Source organism: Lutra lutra, chromosome 17, assembly GCF_902655055.1.
Source record: "Lutra lutra chromosome 17, mLutLut1.2, whole genome shotgun sequence".
NCBI lineage: Eukaryota > Metazoa > Chordata > Mammalia > Carnivora > Mustelidae > Lutra > Lutra lutra.
The window spans coordinates 23,191,815-23,208,890 of NC_062294.1; the positions used below are offsets into that span (position 1 = coordinate 23,191,815).

Genomic DNA, 17,076 nt, shown 5'->3' on the forward strand with positions numbered 1-17,076 from the left:
AGAATCTTTGAAATATTTTGTTGTTGTTTAAAAATACCTAGATATTTGGCAGAGTGTCTTCTAGAAATAATGATAAAGACTCAATGTAAAACCACTTTTAAAAACCGTGAGGAAATTTAGAGCACATTATCCAATTTGGGATTCACCTTAACCTTTAAAAGAAGGTGATTCTATTGTTCTCAATTTTGGGTGAAGAAACTGAGGGTTGGCTGTATAAAGTGGCTTCACAGAGAAGTTAGGAATAGAAGGGCCATTCCCTGGGAAAATCATCAGGTGTTTCACAAATATTACAGTGGAGAGAGTATAGTCCACGATAACTTTTTCTTAGGAAACCTGTTATCAGTTTATCTTTATCTGATGGCTAAAGTCTTCAGTGTAGCTGTTCATGTATACTCCCCGGTTTATCCTACACAGTTTCCTCCTGTTGTCCCGAAGCCACTGGCCATGAAAATGGAAGACTCCCTGATTTGGGGATGTTTGTTCTAAAAATCCTTAAAATATTCCTTCTTTTTTTCTTTTTAAGACTTTATTTATTTATTTGTCAGTGAGAAAGACAGAGAGAGAGCGCATAAGCTGGGCGAGAGGCACAGGGAGAATCAGGCTTCCTGCTGAGCAAGGAGCCCGATGCAGGACTCAATCCCAGGACCCTGGGATCATGACCTGAGCCGAAGGCAGACCCTTAACCAACTGAGCCACTCAGGCATCCCCTTAAAATGTTCTTGACATTGTTACAGACCAAGAAGCAGTAATCGAACAGGGGACAGAGGGTCTCAGTATGTAATGTTGGGGGTGGGATTGGGAAGAGAGGTAGGAGATGTGTTGAATATGTGTGTATAATACTTGAATATGGACAACAAAATACAAACACACACTGGGACTTTGTGCCAACACCAGTGTTAGTATGAAATATAAATAGTTGAGCTGTTGTTAATTAAAGAAACCGATAACTCAACTAAAAATGGTTATTTAATATCCGTGGAGCTGCAATGCAGAATAGGGTGCCATTTTTCAACCCAGGGATATCCATGGTCCATTTTGAGCTCTTCTTAGTCACTGCACCAGTGATATCTTCTTGTATTTACTTCTGAACTCTGCAGGCTACTCTTATTTGGGTCAACTGTGACATCAGTTTGTGTTCATGGTCAGAATACTATAGATTAAATGAGTTTCCAAACAAGGCACTGTGCATCTAGGTAGGAATTTTCTTGCACCTGTAGACTTAATTTCACAAAGTAAGATGATGAAGTTTTTACCATTTACTTTTAAGACCTACTCCTGTAGGTTAGTGAAACAGTAATATTGAAGCAAACCAGGGAATTTGTTGGAATAAAAGGAGAAAGTTTAAATGAGGCTTCTAAAACATCCTCATTGTACTAGATGGAGAATGTCTATTTCCAAAATTTCCATCATTAGGATTGATGTTAACATGACCCAAGGAGCCCACTTTTCTCACATGCCACTTCCCACTGTGTTAATAAGCAGTTCCTTCTTAATCTGGCAGGAAGATGAGTCTCCAAAGTGTATTCTCTTTTTCTCAAAACGAGATCTTTTGTCTAACACACTTTAAGTAATTCTGCAAAGAAACAGCAAATCCAAAACATGGAAATTTTAAAGAAATTAGAATGAAGACTTCAATACCGGAGGTACGGATCCTGTGACTTTGAAGACATAAATTAGAAAGTTTTGAATTTTTCAATAGATAGAATATGAACCAAAATAGTTCTTTCTCAGTTTTTTTTTCTTTCTCAGGTTTTATTCTTTTCCTATCCCCATTATTCTTTTCCCTTGTATTTCTTTAGTACCATATTTCACTCTTAGTAAAATCCATGCTTGATAAGTATTCGTACATCCTTCCTACAATCCATTGTTGAGTAACTGCTATGCAAAACCCAACCAATGTGCTACTATGATACAGGAATCAAAAATATCTCCTTGTCCTGAAAGAGTGAAAGTCTGGCAGATGTGTACCTAGAGAAAATGGAAGGAACATCCTTAAGGAGAGGAATGACTCAGACCACATACAGAAGGTTCCCCATGGATGAGCCGAGGGCTGTAAAACCAAGGACAGCCTTTGATTTCATTAGCTCAGAGTCTTTGCTCCGTGGAAGTACATAGAGTAGGAGATATTTTGAAAGAGGCAAAGACAAGTATCAATAAAGCTTACAGAGGGTTCTGGGATATCTCTCTAGCATCACGTGTGAATTTCTGCCTTTCCTAAGTCTACTAAAGGATGTGAGTGATAGTCCTTATTTGTATATTTCCATTTCTAGAAATTTGTGTCTGCAGTTAATGCTCAGCTTAAAGGAGTCTCTTACAGATTGAAGAATTGACTCACCATTTATTTTATTACTCATTTATTCATTTGCCTAATGTGAGACATGTATCAATTTACTGTAAAGCATCACTCTCTGAAGAAGATATCTTCTCCTATTTAGAGAGGAGCCTATGAGATTATGAATAGTTACCTAATTTCAATGAGATTCCACCAGTGAGAGCCTAATGAAGGTTCTCTGGTTTCTCTGATTATGCTTCTTCCACTTTATGTGCTACTACTCAGACAGACACAGGGAATCCCAGGAAAAAGAGAGGCTTATGGATCTACTTCCCAGGTATCTAGCCCAAAAAATGACATTCTGTGACTTTACGTAGGACACTGGATTCTAAAATCTTAGTTGTTACTCCAGGTTTGCTTTCTTAACCCATTCTAGTTTGCTTTTTTTAAATTATTTTCTATTAATTGACTTAAGGAAAGAGCCTATATTAGTTCCTTATTTAAGTATTTATTGTTGCTGATGTTACTATATCACACAGTGTTATGAGTGACTGAGAGGAGAGGGGAGACTTTGGGATTGCTGCAGTGGATGGTGGGAGCTTAGAGGACCAGAGGAGAGCAAGCTGAATTTTTGCAGCTAAAGATTAAGTGGTGTGGCTCTGGAATGTGTGCGTGTGGTGGGGAGGTGGGGCAGAGCAAACATCTTCTGAGAACATTCCTGAACATAGCATGCTTTCAATTTTTTTTTCTAATGGAATCTTAAGCTATGTAACCAATTTTCAAATTGTTAAAAATGTAATTAATTTTAACTGTGGTTAAAAAAAGATCACATTTGGGGCACCTGGGTGGCTCAGTCAGTAAAGCGTCTGCCTTTGGCTCAGGTCGTGATCCTGGGGTACTGGGATTGAGCCCCATATGGGCTCCCTGCTCAGTGGGGAGCCTGCTTTCCCCTCTCCAGCTCCCCTGTGCTTGTGTTCCCTCTCTCACTATCTCTCTGTCATAAATAAATAAAACTTTAAAAAAAGATCACATGTTACTTAATATTAACAAACGATTGAATATGTCCAGGAAATCTTTGAACCTGCAGTGGTGAGTTCATGAGACAGAGAAAAGTTTGTGGAAAAATAAACACCTAAAATAATGATGCCAGAGATGCCGACATCCTGCCCCCACTTGCTCTCTCTTCTCAGCTTTATTTTTAATCACTTAAGCTGGCATCTTCTGTGTGTTTGCTTCTACTGCTAGGAGAACTCAGCTCTACTTACTGAGGAAGAAGAGAACCAAGGAGTGAAAGGGATGCTACGTTGGACCTGAGAAAGGGATAGGGAGTCATCAGGAGAAACGATGTTATCATGTCCACATAAGTAATGATAACAGTACAGATTTTTAAATATAGATTTATTGAGCACTTATTATGTGTCAGGCCCTGACACAAAAGTGCTTTATCTGCATTATTCATTAAAGCCTCACAAAACCTATTATAATTTCCATTTTACAGATTAAGTAACAAAGGCACAGATAGACTAAGCATAACTAAGTCACTAAGACTTAACATGATTAAGTCACTAAGATTTAGCATGACTAAGTCACACCTTTGTAAGTGATAAGGTCAAAACATGAACTCAGACAGTCAGACTAGAACCCAGGTTCTTTATGAGGAGATTATGAATTTCTGTGGAGCCAATAGCAGAGGACTTTCCTGGTAGCCTGAGAATAAACAGCTGGAAACCCAGGCCATGCCCTTAAGCAACAGAGCAGAAAAGAGTTTGCTAGAAAGTAAAGATGGATTAGAAAATGTATCAGGACATGTTGGGCATGTGGGTGGCTCATGGGTGGTTAAGTGTCTGCCTTTGGCTTAGGTCATGATCCCAGGATCCTGGGATCCAGCCCCATCAGGCTCCCTGCTCAGTGGGAACTCTACTTCTCTCTCTCCCTCTGCTCCTTCCCACTCCCCACTCATGCTGTCTCTCTTCTCAAATAAATAAATACATAAAATCTTTATTTAAAAAAAACTTATCAGGAGGTCTATAAAGAAGATGGGAAATGGAGGCTTCTTATTCCCTGGCTTTCTGGAGAGGTCTAATTCCTTATCTTATTTAATAAATCATATTTCCTTTGATCTATTTCACTATATAAAAGTATATATAATAACACATATATAATAAATAGATATTTAATATAGATTATAGTAAGGCATTGCACATATGTGTATATAATATAGGCATCTATAATATGTTGAAGGCAATTGTATATTAAAATAAGAAAAATAATCACAATTTTGAGTTCACAAAATTGAGTACATAGATGGCATTCGATGATGTCATTATCACACAAATGATGTGAGGGCCCTTGATCCCTGATACTTAGTGGTCTGCACACAGGTGTGTTGACAAAGCATGCCACACTTAGCATCTCATCCAGTCCTCACAACAATCCTACTATCTAATAGTAATATCATTCTTATTTTTAAAAAGATTTTATTTATTTGAGAGAGAGAGAGAGTGAGAGAGGGCACAAGCAGGAGGAGGGGAAGAGGGAAAAGCAGACTCCCCGCTGAGTGGGGAACCCGTCGTAGGACTCAATCCCAGGACCCTGAGATCATGATCTGAGCTTAAGTCAGATGCTTAACCCACTGAGCCACCCAAGCCCCCTATCATCCCTATTTTATATGTGAATAAGGTCAGCCCTTCCTGTTGCTAGCTGGTGTACACATAGACTTCAGAGGGAATCAAACACGAATATTCATCCTGGTTCTGGTATGTACTAGTTAGGTTACTTAAAATGTCCTCTAAGGGTTTTATTTTTCTTTTCTTTGTTCCATAAGAAACCAAAGAGAAGAGGACAGAAGAAGGAAGAGGCATCTAGCACTGTGCTTGGCCCACAGTTGGTGTTGAGTGCATGCTTGTTGATGATGTTGAATCAGGATTTCTGGGATGTTTAGCAATTCTTGGGAGCCTTTATTATAAAGTCTGCTAGACATTAAAATGTCTGAAATGTCTACAGAGATAGCAAGGGGCTTCTTGAAATAGTTGAGGTAGACTTTAAACTGAATTTCAACAAAGTCATTTCTCCCCCATCATGTTCCTCCCGTTGTGTAATCTCGTAGTGTTGTGACATTCTTACCTGTGATCTTACCAAAGGGCTGTATTTATAGCCTATTTTATAAATTCTTATGACTCACTCCATACAGTCTGTCATGAACTGGAACTTTAAAAAATGAGAAAAATATCTCCGCCTCTGTTAGAGCGATGAAATTTAAATGACGCCCAAATGTTTTTTCTAGTTTTCTGCTATTTATAAACTGTTAAGAAAGGGGCCTTCTCTATCACCTTCCAAGTGGAAAGATTATTAAAGTTTTGTGTCATCCAATATGGTGATTATGCTGAGTGTGATGATGATAATGATAAACACATCTCTAGCAATATTAGAACATATCTTAGAGACTGATTTATGCTTTATTCTTAGTCTGCAACCATAGCTGACCAGTAAAAAAAAATTGAGGTTCAGTGAACATATCCCCAAAATAGCAATACATAAATAACAGATAGGATGACTATCTTCTCATTGTATCCTCATCGGCCGAGAGCGGAAAGAGATCCTGTGTGCCCTCCTTTTTTAATAAAGCCATTAATCCCATCATGAGGATGCACCTTCATGGCCTCATCTTACAGTAATTACTCCCAAAGACCTCATTTCCAAATACTATTATATTGGGAGTTAGGATTTTAACCCATGAATTTTGTGGCTACCCAAACATCCGTCCACAGCACCCTTCCTTCATTCTATAAGAAACTAAATAGAGGAGGACAGAAAAAAGAAGCGGCATCTAGCACTATGCTTGGTCCCTGATAAATGGTCCCTGTTTCCATTCTATCCTGTTTTAGTGGATCTCACTACTTATGGGCCAATTTTTCTAAATATGCCTTTGGTTTCTTAAGACACTTACCTTATTGGTTTCAGCATTCCATAACCAAAACACAGATCTTGATGTATAAAGAGAATAGCAATAAATGTTGTGAAAAAAAATAATTACTGTGTTATCTTGATGCCTAGTGTTTCTTAATAATATCTTATCTGAAAGAGTGTTCTCAAAAGAGGAACGACTAACCTGTGTATTTAAAATTGTTAATTTCAGGGGCGCCTGGGTGGCTCAGTGGGTTAAGCCGCTGCCTTCGGCTCAGGTCATGATCTCGGGGTCCTGGGATGGAGCCCCGCATCGGGCTCTCTGCTCAGCAGGGAGCCTGCTTCCTCCTCTCTCTCTGCCTGCCTCTCTGCCTGCTTGTGATCTCTCTCTGTCAAATAAGTAAATAAAATCTTTAAAAAAAAAAATTGTTAATTTCATAGATTCTAGTGTTGTAAATATGCTAAAATACCCATTCCGACGTTTAAAAATTGTTACTAGAGAACCAGCAACCATCTTATTTCTATGGACAGAAACTAACAGGAATCGTCAATATGTACTTTCCTTAACATGAAAACAGCAGCAACAAATTCAGCAGCAACAATAACAACACATACATGTTGTCTAGCCAAATACGTGCTTAACAGAAACACACATTTCCTTTGAACTGTCGTAAATAACATGCTGCCTAGCACCGTCCTGCTTTGGGTTTAAGTCTATTGTTTTATGTGATATTTTGTGGCAACCGCTAATTATCATAAGATGTCCAATAAACGTGATGGATTGTCCAATTAACTCTTCATCAGCATCCGTTTTTGAAGATGCTACCTATTGAAACTGATGGCAGTTTATGACCTCCGTGTTGCATATGTAGCTAATTACTCCTTGGACAATAATTATTAAGTTTCTTGTGCCTCATTCAGTCATTTTATTCTACAAATTATGATGCCACCGAGTTTCCCAATCCATTTGACTTCACAACTATGACTCTCCAAGGATTACTAAAGGTCTGCTGTGGAATATATGGATCATATAAACATTGAAGTAGATTACAGATGTGTCTGTTTTGTAGGTTTTCCATCGACCGGCACACTGACCTGGAGAGACAATTCAACATTAATGCAGATGATGGAAAGATAACGCTGGCCACACCACTTGACAGAGAATTAAGCGTATGGCACAACATAACAATCATTGCTACCGAAATTAGTAAGTGCCTGGGTTTAATTTCTTCCTTGTCTGACTGGGTTCAGTTTATGCCTAGGGATCACATGGTTGATGTGATCCCTGTTTCCATCAGATATTTTGGCATTAGAACTTATTTTATTGTTCCCAAGGAGTCTTTGAATCAATTATTTCACAAAGAAATAACTTGCCCGGTGGTAAATTACCAAGGATTGCAATATATGTGGGAAGGAAACATTCTTATATCCAAATACCCTTATATCACATATCCATTATTCAGCCATTAAAGATAATGTTTTCCACATTAAAATAGGGGGAAAGATTTAGTATGAAAGGTTAGGTTAAAAAAAAGTACAACTCAAGAATTCTTGACTATAATTTAAGTAAATGGGCCAAACATAAATATTACATATAATACAGAAACTACTGTTCGTATATGTAGACCACATCCATCCTATTCACATATGCAGACACAAAACATAGAAGGAAACTTCATACTGTCAATACACATTATTTTGGGTAAATGAAATTATAGATGATTTTTTGTTTCATTTTTAGAATTTAGTATAGTTTACACAGTAACCAAGACTAAAACTGTAACTTTAGTATAATCATTTTCATAAAATACAGGTGAAAATGTAAGCTTTTTTTTTTTTAAGAGGACTTTGCAGGATTGTTGAAATAACATATGTTTGTCTTTCAATTTTCAGTGAGCACAGTTGCTTTGATTACACTAATGGGCACTACTATTGAGTCTCTAAACCAGTAGCTATGTGGTGGAATTTGGTGCTACACCATCTTTGAGAATTTGCCCTCTGCCTCACCAATTTTTGTTATACAAAGACATGCCAAAGGAACGTAATACTCATTTTATTTCCAAACAAAATACATTTTTTTGGTGTTATCTGATGTCCTTCTTTCTGTAAAGGACCTGATAAGACCTTTACAGTTGACACAGGTTCAAGGGAGACAATCAATTCTGAAAGGAGTTGGGAATCTGAATAAGGAAATAAAAATCAACATTAAGAAATATTCATGGGTATACATACAGTATAGGGGGGGTAGATGACAATTATAGGATGTGGGACCTAAAATCTGCTCTATATTCTCTCTAAAATCTGCTCTATGTTTTCACAGCTAATGTGAGAACACGGCAAACATCTCTGAGACATGTGATTAATCTGTGTGTAAAACAAGAATAAGCCATGCCTTTAGGAAGGGCACAGCTTTTCCTTGTTCTGAGATATGGGGGAAATGTCCTCCATGGAGCCCTATTAAAAAACAAAACAACCAAATGAAAATGTATAAAAAAGTGAAGATTTAAGATGAAGAGTATCTGTTTTTATATAGCAACCTTGAATGCAAGCAGAGAACATGCAGCACTCAGGTTAATAGGAAACTTCAACCCTACCCATTGGACGGTTCTGGAGAGAGGATGAACTTCGGAAACTCTGGTGTTTTTCTGGTTTAGGAGTAGTATTCCCTTCCCCAGTGTGTTTTTCTGGTCACAGTTTTTCCCTCGTTAATAGCACGGGATAGAGCAAACAAACTATACCACTTGGTATCTGGTTTATTAAAAAGGTTAACTCGAGACATGGTACAGACATGAAATTTTTATAATTTACAAGGTTGAAGCCACATTATTGCCTTAAGCCTCTGAGAAAAACTGTACACATTTAGATTGCTTTAGGGCTTTATAAAAATGCTCTAAAGGATCACAGCTTTCTTTAAAGTACGTAGGCAGTAATTACTTTTTAAAGAACCTCCTCATATTGAATACAGCCTAGTTGAGTTATCCTTAATCCTCGATACTTTTTTTTTATGAGATGGATGCCTTTACTTAATATTCATCAAGGAGGTCCTAATTATAAGGATCTATGGTACTCCATTCTAAGGAATAAAAATAAATGAATGTGCAGAGCAGGTGGCTAAGAAAACATTTCAGGGACAATACAGAAACAAAAGACTCATTTGTAAGGAATCACAGACAAGTAAGGAGGCAGACACAAAAGCAGATGCTCCAAGGTACTGAGCTGTTAACTCTGGGGTGACAGGGTACCAACCCAAGGCTGTGGAGACATTCATTTGCTCATTCACTCAATAATTATTTATTGAGTCTGTACTACTTGCCAAGCACTCTTCCAGTGACTGGGGATATAGCAGTGAGCAAAAGAGACAAATCCCTGTTCCTCTTGGAGTTTTCCTTCTTGGGGCTCCTGGAAGCACCTGCGTATGGAAGGGTAAGTTGAAATCTGCTAGATATCTATAAAGAAAGACAGGGGTTAGGAAGAAGGTGATGTGTGTTGGGAATTCCAAACAGTTCTGTGTTGATGGTATGGAAAAGTACGGTGATGGAATGCCTCCCATGAACACGGGATTTTACTTACTTACTTATTTATTTATTTTTAAGGATTTTATTTATTTATTTGACAGACAGAGATCACAAGTAGGCAGAGAGGCAGGCAGAGAGAGAGAGGGGGAAGCAGGCTCCCCGCTGAGCAGAGAGCCCGATGCGGGGCTCGATCCCAGGACCCTGAGATCATGATCCAAGCTGAAGGCAGAAGCTTAACCCACTGAGCCACCCAGGCACCCCGCAGGATTATATTTAAAAATGAATCATGATACACATGAAAAAAATAAGCCTTATATGTACCCGTAAAATAATTACATAAGATCATTTTTAAAGTGGTAGAGATTATTATTAATGAATACAGTGTAATCAAATTATAAAAAATATCAAAACTTAGACCAGATAAAATTTTCTTCATGACTTGAGATAAATCACTCAAATATGTCCCAGATTAAGCTTTACAGTTGGTTCTATGTAGGCAATAAATAGAGAATGGCTCTGCCTGCATAAAGACTATTGGCTTGTCTATGAACATTTTATTTTATTTATTTATTTTTTAAGACTTTATTTATTTATTTGACAGACAGAGATCACAAGTAGGCAGAGAGGCAGGCAGAGAGAGAGAGGGAGAAGGAGGCTTGCCGCTGAGCAGAGAACCCGATGTGGGGCTTGATCCCAGGACCCTGGGATCATGATCTGAGCCGAAGGCAGAGGCTTTAACCCACTGAGCCACCCAGGCGCCCCTGGAACTGTAAACTTAGATATCAGTCTGTTCTTCTTGGGATGTTAGCCTGTAACCTTCTTAGTACCAGTAAGAAAGAAAGTATATAAAATAACTTTAAATTTTAGCTGTAAAATATCAGCTGAGGTGGGCATAAATTTAGGAAATTTAAAAGTACAATTAAGCCATTTTTTCCCCTAAATCATAAAAGGAAGTAGAAATAATAAGATCACAGAGAACGTAAGAAAAATTGGCATTACATGAAAATGGCTGAGAATCGTGTTTGACTTGGTGTTATTATTTAGCCCATTGTGTAATGTTTATCTTCCAAAGCCACACACCATGTCTTGGGGAAAAAAAAAATATTAAAGGGAGATTTATTGTATTTGGACGAGTTGAAGATTTAAAACTGCCCAGAAGAACAGAACCCTATAGGGGTTCTAATAAAGATAAAGAAATATACATTCCAGAGAGAACAATTTAAAATTGTTCTCTCTGGAATGCCATCTCATCAGATAAAGATTTAAACAAATAAAGCTTAAAAAAAAAATAAAAAGGATCTTAGGGACGTCCATCTGTTATCTCTTAATGAGAACAGAGATGTGGTCCTTCATCCTCCTGTGTCAGATTCCCTTAACCAAAGGCGGAGATGCTTCACTGTGTGTATTACACAAGTATTGCGGCGGTCATAGATCTAGCTTGCCATCACAATCAACAGGTTCATCTCATTACATGAGCTGGCAGTTAGATGTCCCTGTGCTAACAAGAGATTAGGCTTGTAGAGCGAGTCTCCACTAGTAACAATCCCATCATCTGCAACTTCAGTGCGCATTTGCTGCTGTTCACTGCGGAGGTGAAGGGTTAAGGTAGGTTCAGCTGACAGTTAAACACTGAAGAAGTATTGTGTAAGCCCTACGACGCACCAAATTCTCCCAACACTCTGAGAAATTAGGTACTATTAATATAATTGACCCCTGAACAACACAGGTTTGTTCTGCATGGGTCCACTTATTTGCAGAATTTATTTTTTCAGTAAATATATTTACCATACTGTAAATATGTTTTCTGTTCCATCTGATTTTCTTAATAATATTTTCTTCTCTCTAGCTTGCTTTATTATAAGACTGTGGTATATAATACATATAACATACAGAATGCCTGTTAAAAAACTACTGATGTCATCAGTAAAACTTTGGTCAGCAGTAGACTATTAATAGTTAAGCTTTTGGTCAGTCAAAAGTTATGCATAGATTTTCAACTGTGCAGAGTCGGGGGGATTGTTGGTGCCCCTAACCACCCCCCCACATTGTTTAAGAGTCAACCGTATGCCTTTTTCAGACAAGAAAACTCAACACAGCTAAATAACTTGGCCAAGGTTTCACAGAGAGCAAGGGCTGGTCCAGGGGGCAGGATGGGTAGGCATGCCATTGACCTGCTGATGACGTTGTTCTCTTCCATGGAAGAAACCTCTCTTATAGCTCTTTCCTTTCAAACTCCTGCTTAAATTGGGCCTCCTGGACTGCCACATCATTTGCTGATGCAAGTGAATGAAGTTGTTCCTTTGCGCAAAGCAGAAGGCTGGTTGCCTGGACAGGGGTGTGGTGGCAGGGAAGAACAGATAGGCACCGACCACATCAGCCCCTGCTCTTCTAGCATCTCTAACCAAGGGTAGGAGGATAGCCTACTGCCCAAAGCAGAGCTCTGGGACTGTTCAGACTGGGATTCTTTAACTATTTTAGAGATCAGGAAAATGAGGAACAGAGAGTAGAGGACACACAGTAGTACATTTTAGGGGATGGCAGTTTTCCGTGAAGATCACAGAGAACATGCCTCATGCAGCTGACCTGGATCACCTCCAAGGAAGAGCCCTGGCATCAGTCCAAGACCTGCTGCATCAGAAACTCAAGGTGGCAGCTCAGGAGCCCGCTTTCCTGAGCTCTCCCACGTCCTCTCAACCCCCAGCAGGTCCCCCATCAGAAGTTCCTAAATATCTAACAATGCCTTGAAGGAAGACAGAAAAAGGGGCGGTTCTGTTGTTTGCTTTTGTCTTTATTTGCTGTCCTTCCTGTGGTGATTAGGTGACATCTCCCTGAGCTGTGATGTGGCCTCAGGTCCATCAGATGACGCATAGGGTTCCTCTAGTTTGAACAGGGTGCTAAGACCTACCTACCAGAGCAGCGTGATTAGCAACACAGCTGTGGGGGACATAAAGGACACTGGGGAACCGTGGGGAAATCCACTTGCTTTGAATAGTCTTTGCAGGGGTTTTTCAGAGGCATTGAATGCCAATTTTAGAGCAGAGAAGCTGGGGATGTGAGGTGGTACGTGTGGAAACTGCTGACCCTGTGTGCTTGGGAGCCGGCTGCTGGCACAGACAGAAAGCACTACTATTGGCTACCTGAAGGTATTTTAAGCAGGAAGCATATAATTGCCCATTAAATTAATCTCTTGGAGTTAGTGGTAATGCATTGCTCTGGCCCACTACAGTGGGCTGCACACAATATTGCAAATGAAGCTTTTCACTAATGATGACTAAATCTCCCCTGGAAAACACTAGTTTGATAGCCCTTAAGAAATGTTGGTTTGGTTTTTTGTTTTTTTTTCCCCCTGGCATAAGGCCCAGTTGCCAGAGTAATTGCTTTGTCCAACCCAGGATACTTAGGAAAAATATATCTTTATAGCTCATTGTTCAGAGAAATCTTGTGTCCTGGAGTTGGCCATGTCCGTTGGCCATATAACCTCTCACAAATTATTTCTCCTCATTCGCTCTCAGTTTCCACATCTGTGGAATGGGAATCAAAATTATTCTGTAAAATCTTGGGTGTAATGAGAATTGAATTAAAAGTGATCGTACCAAACTTCTTCGCTCAAAACGCATCTATAACCTCTAGAAACTGATAAATTGTTATTATTAATGCAGCCCTAATCCTTAATTTAAATATATACTATGTGGTTTATATTGTATGTATGTTACTCCACCTCCTCTCACAGCAACAAAGTTGGTAATTGCAGTCTGTGTGTCATTGCTGGGGCAGCTAAACATCTTCACTGCACCGACCAATAGGATAGGCTTGTTCACTGCCCTTCCTTTTGTCCTTGGTTCAGGCATGGTAGACCGCCTGCTGGCTAAGGAAAGGCACTTGCGATGAAGCAGGCACATTTTTGGAGAGCCTGCTTGGACTAAAGACTTCAAATTTTGTATCAAGATCGTTTTTAAAATGTTTAATCTCTTTCTCTGTTGCCTGTGACATAATAGAGGCTAGAGTTTCATTAGGATCCATGCTGTTCCCTAGTGTAGGATGGAACGGAAGCAGATGAAGGGATGGCATTGTCCAGGTAGAGAACTCTCATAAAAGGGAAAGGGAGCTGGAAGGGCTGAGGTGGACAGTGAAATTCAGATGTTGGGGTGGCTAAGGGTCTCCCCAATAACGGGCCATAGCGATACGACCGAGAATATAGTCTGTCATCTCAGACAAGCATACAAGTGCTATAAGGTAGAGATCAGTATTGTTAACAGTAAGGTGATACTGAAGGGATGTGGAAAATAAAATACGTGAAGGTCAAGGGGAAGGTACAGGTTCCTGGAAAAGGGGTCAGCATCCAGTTCCCAGTTCTCCAGAGGGAAGGATTGGAATCAGCGTCATTCTGCACTCCAGGAAGTGCTGAGGCGTGCCAGGATGAGTATCGTTGTGGGGGCCCGCACCAGCTTTACCACATCCAACATAGCTACTCCAGTTCTTTGCGTACTGACTTGGGAATTTCCCCTAATTCCACTGTGTTCTGCAACCATTCTATCAGTATCTTCCCGCAAGCTCTCCATTGTTTTCATCTCTCCCCATCTGTTGTTCTGATCTACTTTAGAAAAGCATGCCTATTGAGTCTGGAGATGCGGATTTTAACCAAGAACTTCTTTAGGATGTCACTGTGACTAAGAGCCCCTTAGCCCTGACGTAGAAAAAGACAGCAAGTGAGAGGCTTCTGTACCTGTCTTGTCCCGGTCTCATTATAAACCACCCACCCCAGAGCCTTAACAGTAATTGTAGACGAAGGACAGAAAGGAGGTAAGCAGCATCCTGGCCACTCAGTGCTGCTCTGAGGGTAGCAGGTAAGGTGGGGGGAGGGGAGATGGGGAAGGCCCTGGATACAGATATATACATGGATTTTAGAGATCAGATAGTAGTAGATTGATTAATCTTCAGGCTTTGGTTTTTCTGGGGACAGAGAAGTTACAGGGACTCAGGGGGAAAGTGTAGTTAGTTATCAGTCTGGAAGTCAAAGAGAACAAGGGAGAATTTTAGTCACCAGGCTCGTAAGCCCCACCTCTGTGATGGAATCATTACTTTTGTCACTTAACTCTGTGGGCAAGGTACTTACCTTCTGTCTGTGGTTCTATTCCCCTGTGTGTAAAATGGGGAACGCATTGGTGTACCCTCAGAGGTATAGGATGGCAATAAGTATATTTAAGTGGTAACATTGTGCTGAACAGTGTAAAATTGTTAATGGACACAGGACCGGTTCTGAATTCAGGTTCAGCTGCTTGCTGGTTTGAAGACAAACTTGAGAGGGGTGCCTTGGTGGCTCGGTTGGTTAAGCATCTGACTTGATTTTGGCTCAGGTCATGATCTCAGGGTCATGAGATCAAGTCCTGTGTTGGGCTCCATGCTCCACGTGGTGTCTGCTTGACATTCTCTCTCCCTCTGGCTTGTGTGCGTGCATGCTCTCTCTCTTTCTTTCTCTCTCAAATAAACAAATAAATATTTAAAAATAAAGGAAAAGATGGGAAGATGGTAGGCTAACGTTCTAAAGAACATCATCCCAGTCCAGGTGAAGCAGGAGGGTTGTTTTTTGTTTTGTTTTGTTTTGTTTTTTAAAGATAGTATTTATTTGAGACAGCACAAGAGAGAGCATGAGAGAGAGCACAGGAGCAGGGGCGGGGGTGGTCAGAGGGAGAGGGACAAGCAGACTCCCTGCTGGGCAGGGAGCCCAACACAGACTGGATCCCAGGACCTTGGGATCATGACCTGAGCTGAAGTCAGATGCTTAACCCACTAAGCCAGCCAGGTACCCCAAAGCGGGAGGGTTTTTTTGTTTTGTTTTTTTTGTTTTTGTTTTTGCTTTTTTAAGATTTTGTTTATTTATTTGAGAGAGAAAGAGGTTGGGGGGGGAAGGGGAGAGAGAGATTCTGTCCATTCCACACTGAGGGCAGAGCCAACCTGGGACTCAGTCTCACCATCCTGAGATCATGACTTGAGCCTAAACCAAGAGTCTCTGAAGCAAATGAGCCACCCAGGTGGCCCTGAAGCAGGTTTTGTTTTTGTTTTTGTTTTTGTTTTTGTTTTTAAGGGGAAGCCACGGGATATTGTGAGGGGAGCCCCGTGCAGAAACTGGAGCTCAGCGGTTAATCCTTTGTCCTTGCAAGGCTTCCAGATTCTGCCACTCTGCCGGTAATCAAGGCTCCCAGGTGTTTCTCAGTAAAGAACACCCCTGCATCGCGAGATACTCATGCTATTAAAGCAGTCCAGACTCCTCCCCCTGCACCAGCACTGAAAATTCCAGGGTGTGTGGAGTAGGCCAGTCTGTGGTTGCTGTTTTCATGTGCTGTCAGGCCTTATTGTCTGGAAAGTCCGGTCCTCTGTTCGTCACCGCGCCCGTCTGCACAATCTCAAGGGAAGCAGGTTAGTTTTGCTACTAACTATGGTGTTTAGGTCAGCAAGCAAGGAGTTAATAATCCTGAAGCAAGTTCACCTTTAAGACTGGTTGTTGTGCTGTTGTGTTGATAATAATGGCAATTCAATATTGATTATTTTTTAACAGTCGAGTAAACATTACTTTTATCATATTGTATGATTCAAGAGGAGGTACCCAAAAGGGCCTTGTCATCAGCAGAACCACCTAACTTCGTTCCAAGGATCTAACAAATTGTGAGTTTGTTCCGGAAGTTTCATCTTGAAATTATTTGGGGAATGTAATTTTCTACATGATACATACTGGGTAGAAGTGTTTTTCCTCGGTCAGCCCTAAGCATCCTGGCCAGGCTCTCAACTTGAAAAGTTCCCTAGTTCTAACCTGAAACTAAGGTCACGGGCACTGCTCACACTACTTTCACAGCAAGTAGTAGTGGTTAGTTGAAGTTTTTTGATATGGTGTTTGTGTTATTTGAAGTTTGTTGTGAGACTTAAAGAGGATAATACAGATAAAGGACGTCAGACAGAGCCGAGCATATAGGAAGTAAGTAATCAGTAGCGTTGTCTTCCCTCTCTTGGGCTTTCCCCTTTCCTGTCCCTTCTTTTCTCTAACCTCCTCCAGACTAAACCTCAGGCTAAACCTGGTGCTTACCTATTCTCACATCCTTTGTCATCTCCTTTGTCGTACAGTTAAACATTCTATTGGTCACTCATCTCCCCCCTCCATTTTTCCCAGCCACTTGGGCTTAGGGAGAAAGGAGACCAAAGTGGTCATAGGAACACTGTGACTTGTATTGGTTTCCCTTTGTGGCATAATAAACCGTGTCTAAACTTAGCGGCTTAAAATAATAAGCATGCAGTTGTTCTGGTTTGAATTGGCTTTGCTAATCTTTCTGGTGGCTTGTCTGGGGGAGACCTTACCTATGTCAAGCAGGCTGGTTAGACCAGGTGCCACAGGGGGCC

The 17,076-nt window shown here is 40.3% G+C and overlaps 1 protein-coding gene across 1 annotated transcript in view; it reads left to right on the plus strand.

Annotated features, from left to right (window-relative positions):
* Positions 1-17,076, plus strand: part of CDH8 (cadherin 8) — a 382,041-nt gene that overhangs the window by 229,600 nt on the left and 135,365 nt on the right. Inside the window, 1 exon segment of the mRNA XM_047712240.1 lies at positions 7,246-7,382. Coding sequence (XP_047568196.1) covers positions 7,246-7,382 — 137 coding nt within the window.